Source organism: Manihot esculenta, chromosome 3, assembly GCF_001659605.2.
Source record: "Manihot esculenta cultivar AM560-2 chromosome 3, M.esculenta_v8, whole genome shotgun sequence".
NCBI lineage: Eukaryota > Viridiplantae > Streptophyta > Magnoliopsida > Malpighiales > Euphorbiaceae > Manihot > Manihot esculenta.
Genome location: NC_035163.2, coordinates 20,406,069 through 20,415,024, shown reverse-complemented (window position 1 = coordinate 20,415,024; position 8,956 = coordinate 20,406,069). Strand labels below are relative to the sequence as shown.

Sequence of the window (8,956 nt, the reverse complement as noted above, 5' to 3'; positions counted from 1 at the left end):
AAAATATGATAAAGACAAAATAAATATTTGAATCACACTTTCTTCATTTTACTCTTAACTTCATCCATTTACAACAGATAGAATACATATGTGCAAAACTTGCCTTGCCGAAAGAAATTACACAAAAAGATGAGGGAGACAAGAAAGGAACATGGTTCCAGAAGAATTTACACAACTAAACAAAAAATAATGATAATAAATCAAATGGATAAGTTTTTCATATTGATGTTTAAACATTTTAATCGTTGCACGCAGTTAAGGTCGTAGACGTAGCTGCACTTGTCGAGTTTCCTAATGTTGTTGAGTCATCCAGTTTGTCCGAGTCAGATGATACAAGATATCCAGTCTTTATTTCAGATTTGGCTTGAGGAGGGCCTCTTACTTTGAGGTCCATGAAATCAGTAATTAAACCTGGTTTTGTTATCTTACTGTCGTCAACCTCCTTCTCACCGGTTAGCAGCTTCACCACCGTAGACATGGGAGGACGAAGCTTTGAAGCATCTTGGGTGCAGAGTAAACCTATCTTTAGAAACTTACAAGACTCCTCAGCATCAAACTCCCCATTAAGTGATGGATCCACCAGACTTACCAGCTCATTTCGCTCGTAAAGTTCCCATGTCTGCAACAGGAGAACAAAAGTGTGTTGGACAGTGCCTAAGATCTATTTTGCTTATAAGCATGATTGCTATGCAGCCTTATACAACAGAACAAAATAAAATCATTTCCCTATATCCCTTGAGCTAATTTTGGGGTGAGTTAGGCCTGACTCAAATTTAATGCGGTATCAAAGTCTTTCCATCCGATATTGGGTCTCCTATGGCACGAGGGAGTAATGTCCCCTTATATTAGGACTATATGCACTCCTCTTAATTTTTTGGTGAGTTAGGTCTGGCTAAAATTTAACAATATCTAAGGATGCAACCAAAAAAATGGTAACTAAAAAAAGCAAAAATTGTGGATCAACAACCTGGTTGACCTCATTCAACACATTTGGTGGCAAATTTCCAAAAAGGACTTGGAGCAGTGAGCTGCAGCTTAGTTTGAACGCATAGGTCGGAAGTTGTGTTGGAGTTTGATTGGTTTTAGCAACTTAGAAATGAAAATTTCAGATGAGAGTTGATTAGTTAAAAGCAAAAGAATTGTCTAGTCAAAATTTAAATGGATTGGATAAATGGACCAGATATCCAAAAGAGAAAGGACTGATATTCTTTTTCTTTTCAAAAAAATCTATTAAACTAACAGGTTGATTGAATTTAGTATTTCTTTTAGGACATTGAGTTGGCATATACCTATCTAGATCAAACCTGACCTATGGACAGCAGTAATTGAAGTTTGGAGGTGATGCTTACTGTTTCGATAGGAAAAAGGCAGTAGTATGTCACAGATTACTGCTATGACAGTTGAAGTATGTACATATGATTTTTTCTCTTTTCTCTTGCCTGGTATTGATAAAGTTTGCACCTAATTATATTCTCAATCATTTTGGCTAACATAAGAGTTGGTGAGGCCCTTTAGCTTGTGTTTTCAAGTGCACATTCTGACTGTTTTCACACAATTATTACATGAAAAGTTGAAGAAAATGCATCAAATTTGGAAACATTGTAGATTTCATGTCATTTTACCTATGCAATTACCATTCCAATTAAAATATTTTATTGTGATAGTAAGGATCTGAGAAATCCATACCCTTTCTAGGAGATATTGTTCGTCAATAGGCAATTGTGTATTTCTGTTGCATCTCCCACTGACAATTTCCACAAGGAGGATACCAAAACTATAAATGTCTGCTTTCCGCGTCAGCTGGCCCCTTATTGCATATTCCGGTGCCAAATAACCTCTGAAATAGCAATGCAGATATTAATAGAAGATGCTAAATGCTTGTTGACACAGCACAAGTGTGCATGAACTAATGTGTGCACAAGCACATAAGAAATAGAATTTAATCAAAGATGACCCGCATGTAATCTTAAACATTCAACAACAGCTAAAAAGAACCAGATTATGATCCTATGATTTCAAAAGCAGTTTTATTGGAAATTGCTATATTATTCAAGGACTATTAGTTACAATGACGACCATGTGTAAGAGAGGAGTATCAACTACCCATGACCTCCCAATGGTATATTCTACGTGATTTCAACAAAATCACCACTTTGACACTTCTTATAACCTTAGTCCAAAAACTAGTTTGGAGAAAGGGAAAATCAACTACAATGCAGTGATATCAGCTTTGTACAAGATATTTGAATTATGCAAATTCACCATCCAAATGTATCACAATTCCAAACAAGCAAAATGATAGGTAATGGGACATTTCTATTATTATATTCTCCATGAAACTATTTTATAATTTAAAAATAGTGCACGCATGTCAATGATGGGCATTGACAGCAATCTGGAAAAAGAATTTACAAATACAATGGAAAGCTTGAAACTTACATTGTTCCAGCCACACGTGTGCTAACATGAGTCATGTTGGGTGGGATAAGCTTGGCTAGACCAAAATCTGAAATTTTGGGAGTTAGGTCTTTGTCAAGGAGAATATTGCTCGCTTTGATATCTCTGTGAACAATGTGTGGTTGCAAATCCTCATGGAGAAAGGCAAGCCCTCGTGCTACACCAATGCAGATTTTAGTTCGTATTCTCCAACTAAACTGGATGTTACTGTTACTCTGATTTTCTCCTGAACAGGAAAAGATAGTCAAGCACTCAGATTCAGCTTGATTAAAGAAAATCAAAGCAAGCATTAAGTAACTGTTATCAATTTAAATGCCTATACCTAAAATGTTTTCTGATCTTAAGGTTCTGAGGGTAATGAGAAACAAACTACAAAACAAGAGAAAATGTTTGGCAAATTCCTAAGGTACTAAATGACGAAGAAAACACTGCATACTTACCAAGAAGAGTTCGTGCAAGGCTATTCTTCTCAAGGTAGTTGTAGACTAGAATTCTGTGATTTTCTTCCACACAACAACCATAAAGCTTAACTAAATTCTCATGCTCTATATCTGAGATCACATTAATCTCTGTTAAAAATTCTTTTACCCCTTGTCTTGATTCAGCTGAAAGAACTTTTATAGCAGCAATTCTCCCATCTTTAAGCTTTCCCTACCATCCAAAATATTTCTTTAGGGATGGAAACTCACAGGAAAAACAAATATTATGCTTAATAAAAATAATAATTATTCAATTACCTTGTACACTGAACCAAAACCACCCTCTCCAATTTTATTAGCTGGACTAAAATCTTCAGTAGCATTTCTTAATTCCTTGTAAGTGTAGCGTTTAACATTGTCAAAGCCTGCAACTTCGGTTCAGAAATAGAACATAATAAGAAGCCCTATCATTGGTACTAGTCAAAATAGTTGTGTGAAGCATGATATAGAAGTCCTCACTGCAGGTATATGACCAGTTGAACAATAATTACCCAAACTATATACAAGTACAGATAAAACCAGCCGCTTGCCCACTCATAAAAAACAGAAACATAATCATCTTACCCTCATCAACTCCAAAAGAATTTTTTGGTGAAGAATCAATCCTCCGACCAAATAAGAAAGAAAAACAAGTCATAATTGTATAATAGACCGGTCTTCAGTATCAACTGTCAACTTAAATGAACAACTTCCGGGACCATCTAACCTGAATCATAAAAAATATAAATTATCTTAAGTGCAAAATCTTGAAGCATAAAAATAAACGGATAATCAAACTGTAACTTTGGATTCCATTGACATGGCAAGTTTCAATTGATATTCACAAATTTGTAAATTCGGTAAGAACAGGATTACAGATAATGGCTGTGTTTTTTCCTCGTGGTGACAAAACTATATTGAGAAAGGATGCAAGTTGCCTCAGGCTCAAAGCGAAGAGCACCTCACATCTCAATTCCCTACCCTTGAAAAAAAAAAGATAAGAAAATAATTTGAGAGCTAAACAGAAGCTCAAGCACCACCAAATGAAGAGTCTCATACACCACAGTGGTTGATGGTTCTAGCAAGCCATGTAACGCAGAAGGCAATATAAGAAGGGCAGGCTGTGCTGCCATTTCAAAGTGCCCAAAACAAAATATAAAGGCTTATTTTCACTCCTATGTAATCACTGAGTGATTTCTTTACCATAAATGAAAAAGACCAAGGAAGAGCTGAAATGAGGAAATAGCCACAAAAATTATCAAGTCCCACATCGGTATTAAATCTCAAATAGAACACCCTAGTCAAACCTTTCAATTAGTTCCACCTTCATTATAGCAGAACACAAATATACAAGTTTAAGAACTCTAAAATACATTCCCATTATAAGCCATAACTTCTTTTTCTGTTTTCTTTTCTTTCTCTCTTCAACAAAATGCAATAAAGTTTAAGGAGTACCTCTTGCCCACCAGCCACAAAAATACATGTAGGTGCTTTTTAAAGAGCACTGTCACATACAAGAGGGCTAGCTTCAGGAAAGCAGGTAGGGATGATGGAAGTAATTAAAATTGTAGCTGGAAGCAGTTAGGTATGTCTAAAGCAGTTAGAGTAACAGCAGTTAGCAAGTGGCGGGAACGCTTAGAACAAGAAGTTGTATAAATACAGCTGAAAGGCTGGATGTGAGTCATTCAAGAAATATCAATTCTTTGTCAAAGACTCAATCCCGGCTCTGTTAGCTTCTACCTAAAGTCAAATTTCTCTCTTCTTTCTATTTTCTTCCTATTCTCTCTTAATTTCTTCAGTAAAAGGATGTCAGAGCTTCAGATCCTAACAAGCGCCCACCAACTCCAAGTTGGTATGCATTTTCTGGAGAAAAAGATATATTTTAAAAAAATTGAATGAAGCTTCACCGTCAACGGTTAATACTTTTGAAAAATAAATTTATTTAGTCAGCATAAAATGAGGCTAGTTTTGCATAACAGAAAAGACATTCAACACAATAAATTTCTAATCAGTTGTCTAAGAATTGACAGAAGAATGATACATAATTAAATAGGAAGTCATAAAATTCAAAGGACTTTCTGCTCCTAATTCACAATTTATCTCAGTTGTCTGTTTGCTTCAATGCAAAAGAAACTTCATAAAATTGATCATATCTGTTGAATCCTACATTGGTTGTGGAAAGAGGTTACGTGCCCCTTATATGGGCCATAGGCACTCCTCCCTCTAGAGCTAGAGCTAGCTCTAGACGTGAGTTAGGTTTGACCCAAATTTAACATAATATAAAAGCCTCCATCCGATATTGGGGCCTCCCATAAATATGTCACATGCCATTAAAATTTTTGCTGGGCGTGAGGCGTCTCGTGGAAAAGGTAATATGCCCCTTATATGGGCGATAGGCACTCCTCCTCGCTTTTTGCGATGTGTTAGGCTTGACTCAAATTTAACAATATCATACCAATAACTGTCAAAAATGAAATATGCCTCCTACTTCTTCACAAATAAGAAAATTCAAGATATAATGCTAAATATGGTTGCAAAAGAGAAAAAAAAAATAACAAGAATACTCATTATGAGAATTTCTCAGTACTAATAAACCATTATCAAAATAGCCAAGTAATTGAAAAAAAAAATTTTTCTTCACTGCATCTGGCATATAATTTGTTCATAAATGAATTGCTTCACCCATCGATCGTACACTTGCAAAACCATTTCTTACGCTTATGGTAGCATCTTTTACTAAATTCACTTGCAGGTTTAATAACTCTTAAAAATAATCTTACCAACAAATTGAAATAAATAAGTAAAACCAAAACAGAAACTAAGACTAGAAACACCCACATGAAGAAGAAGAAGAAGAAGAAGAAGAGAAGAAGAAGAAGAAGAATTAGAACAGTATGTGCCTACTGAGTAAACCAGAAAGAGATTAGCTAAAAATCATTAGATAAACAAAAGAACTAAGAAGCTGAATTATAAATTGAATCTCCCAATAGCATAGTGAAGCATCAGAAACGGGGGAAAAATCTAAACCAAAAGGAAAGCAAGAAAAAATCAAAAGAAGAAGAAGAAAGCGCTCACCTGAGAAACACCCAGAAAGAAAAATCAGAGGATTGATCGTTGAGAAGAGAGAAAGAGAGAAAATTGAGGATGTTTATGCATTTGAGAAGAGGTGTCTTGGCAAAGTCCATTAAAGGAACGCGGACTTTGAATTTGTTCGTTCTCAGCTCTGACTTGGACTTTTTAACTGCCGTTTTTGTCTTTTGTGTTTTAATTTTTTTTTTCCTAAACCAGAAAGTCTAAATTGGAATTCATTCTCAATTTGGACATTTTGGGATTCCAAATGGCATTCTTTTTAAATCACTTTTCACAGTTGTACTTATTATCATTAAAATTTCTCATTTTAAATTAATTTCATTTATTTTTATGTTAATTGTGTTATTTTTAAGTTTAATTAATTATAATTTTAAATTCATGAAATTTTATAAAAACATGTTAAATAAATTAAAATTTTGAAAAATTACTATTTAATCATTTATAATATAAAAAATTTTATTAATTAATCTTTTAATTTTAAAAAATATATTAAAATATTTATAATGTTATAAAAAATCTATAAATTAATAATTCATTCGTTAATTTTAACCTTAAGTGTTATTGAAAAGTTAAAAATATTTAATGTAAAAAGATTAATTAATAAATATTTTTATAAAATTAAGAAATTAATTAATGAACTTTTTTAAAAATTAAATAATAAATATTTAATATAAAAAAATTAATTAATAAATATTTTTATAAAATTAAGAAATCAATTAATAAACTTTTTTAAAAATTAAATAGTAAAATATTTAATAAGTAAAACTAATAAGAAAATTAGTTTGTAAATTTTTTTAAAATTTAAGAATGATTTAATGTATTTCTTAAAATTCAACAGTATTCATATTATATATATATATACCAGGTTAAAGTTGCAGGAACCCTAGCCTTCATAATAATTTTAAAATTATCATAAATATGCTCTGTGGTTGCAGTTTAGTCTGATTTTCCACATCAGAAAACCTGTTATAAATTGTAGTCTGATCTTCTAAATCTTTGTGTTTAAAAACTCTGAATCTGTTGGATCGATCCTTTGTGTTTGTTGGTATCAACGCCAAGTTGGTTGCATGAGGAAGAATCCATTATTAAAAGTCTTGAAAGAGTATATTTTGGATATGCCAACTGAACCCGTTTAAGCCAAGGTTTTAGGCGTTATAGGGTATAACAGGCAATGGCCGCAACATAATTCAAGATTTTTGAAAAATGGATGTAAAATCTGATGATGATTTAGAGCCTTCAGAAATTAAAAGAGTAATAAATAAAAATGAGTTAATTTTGGAAGATTTTTTTAAAGCCATTGATGAGTGGGAAATTCCTAGAGTAGATAAGGAACAAATCTATAAAATTCCAAAGTTTAATATTTTTAAAACATATTATATAATAAAAACTGAGGAAAGAGATTTTCAGTTAAGTAAACCTTTTGAAAAAATAACCCTTTTATCTTCAAAAATAATAAGTCATCATAGGAGTATAAAGTACAAGTATATTCATATAGGATTAATCCAAGTAGAAATAAAACCTTTGACTCGAGAAGGATTAAATACTAGTATATTAGCAGTAGTTAGAGATGCAAGATTTTTAAATTTTCAAAATTCTTTATTAGGATCTGTAGAAACTAGTTTAAGTGAAGGACCTATATCCTTTGAAGTATACCCAGATATGACAATCTCATTAAATGATTTAAATATTTTAGAAAGTATAGTTTTAGAAGTGAAAACTCATAACTATAGGATAAAACAAGGTTCCATTCCTATAGCATTGATATATAAAATTCATTATAAAGCTATGAATTCGGCGTTTGGAACTAAATATAAGTTACAGCCTAAATTAGGAGAAACAAGATTTTTACAGACGGATTTAACTAAAACAAATACAGTAATTCCTAAAACAATTCAGTGGAAGGATATAATCTTGCCAGATGAATGGATATTAGAAGGCATAGTATCTCCTCCAGAACAAGAAAAAGTAGAGCCCAATACAAGTTTAAGTAAAATAGAACAGTTTGAGGATGGTAAAGTATCATTAAAATTTAATAGGAGTATAAGTAGTAGGTATACAAGATCATCATCTTCAGTAATTACAGAAGATATAGGAAGAGTATCAAATATACCATCAGTAATATATGCAACCTATAAAGATGATGAATCTAAACCTGTAATACAGACTATAGTAAAATCCAGATATTCTACATCAGATATCCCAGATAGACATCTTAAAATGAAATGAGTAGACTATAGTTCTTCAGTTCCCCAGGCAGTATATAATTCGGTAGAGAATTATTTAAATCAGTAAGCTGAAATAGCACCTTCTTCACCATCATCTTCACCATATCACCATCAGTATCTGCTATAATAGAAAATATAAATAATATAAATAGGGAATTAAATATTCTTAGTAAAGAAAAAATTGAAAAGAAATTTTTAAAAGAAATAACTAAGACAAAAAATTTAAGAAAATTAAATAAAATTGTTAAAGAAAATAATTTTGAAAAATTAAAAGAAGAATATTTTGAATATGTTAGTAAAATAGGAAAAAATAAAATTCTTTGAATGGTTTGAATTAAGAAAGATAAAAAGTATAAATCCAATAACAGTAAGAGATAAAAGGCCAGAATAGATTGTAAATAATAAAGTAATTCAAAGTGATTTTCCACCTAAGACGATTAGTAAAATAAAATATGAAGAAAATGAAATAATTTGTGCACCATATAAAATAGCTAAAGAAAATGATACAGATAAAAAAATCATAAAATAAAATAATTTTAGTAATGCAAGTTTAATATGTTTAGGTACACAGTTAAAAAAGATAGAGAAGATTTTAAAAGAAAAAGAAGTGGAAATAGAAGACAAAAAAGAAATAAAATCACATATCTTTAAACCATACCAGATATCTAGTTCAAATCAAAAGGAATTAAAAGCAAATAAAAATGAATTTTTGTAGAGTTTGAAAGA

General features: G+C 31.6%; 1 protein-coding gene across 4 annotated transcripts; it reads right to left on the bottom strand.

Moving 5' to 3' along the window:
* Window positions 1–24: 24 nt before the first annotated feature.
* Window positions 25–6,143, bottom strand: LOC110610749 (cold-responsive protein kinase 1). Of its 4 annotated transcripts, none has more exons than XM_021750808.2 (7): window positions 5,991–6,143; window positions 3,501–3,642; window positions 3,195–3,307; window positions 2,898–3,108; window positions 2,440–2,683; window positions 1,687–1,837; window positions 25–619 (listed from the first exon to the last, which is right to left on the bottom strand). In XM_021750808.2, the coding sequence occupies exons 2-7, from the start codon at window positions 3,571–3,573 to the stop codon at window positions 239–241; spliced, it is 1,173 nt and encodes a 390-aa protein (XP_021606500.1). In that variant the 5' UTR covers window positions 3,574–3,642; window positions 5,991–6,143; the 3' UTR covers window positions 25–238. The 4 variants fall into 4 exon arrangements, with proteins under 4 accessions (XP_021606500.1, XP_021606502.1, XP_021606501.1 ...); XM_021750810.2 differs by having other exon boundaries at window positions 2,898–3,102; XM_021750809.2 differs by having other exon boundaries at window positions 3,195–3,301.
* Between the last annotated feature and the right edge of the window lie 2,813 nt (window positions 6,144–8,956).

Coding starts and splice junctions, on each gene's coding strand:
- LOC110610749 (XM_021750808.2), bottom strand. CDS start 3,573: ATGACTTGTTTTTCTTTCTTATTTGGTCGGAGGATTGATTCTTCACCA. Junction 3,109..3,194: donor GTTTTGGTTCAGTGTACAAG/GTAATTGAATAA, acceptor TTTGGATGGTAG/GGAAAGCTTAAAGATGGGAG. Junction 2,684..2,897: donor CCTTGCACGAACTCTTCTTG/GTAAGTATGCAG, acceptor TTTCCTGTTCAG/GAGAAAATCAGAGTAACAGT.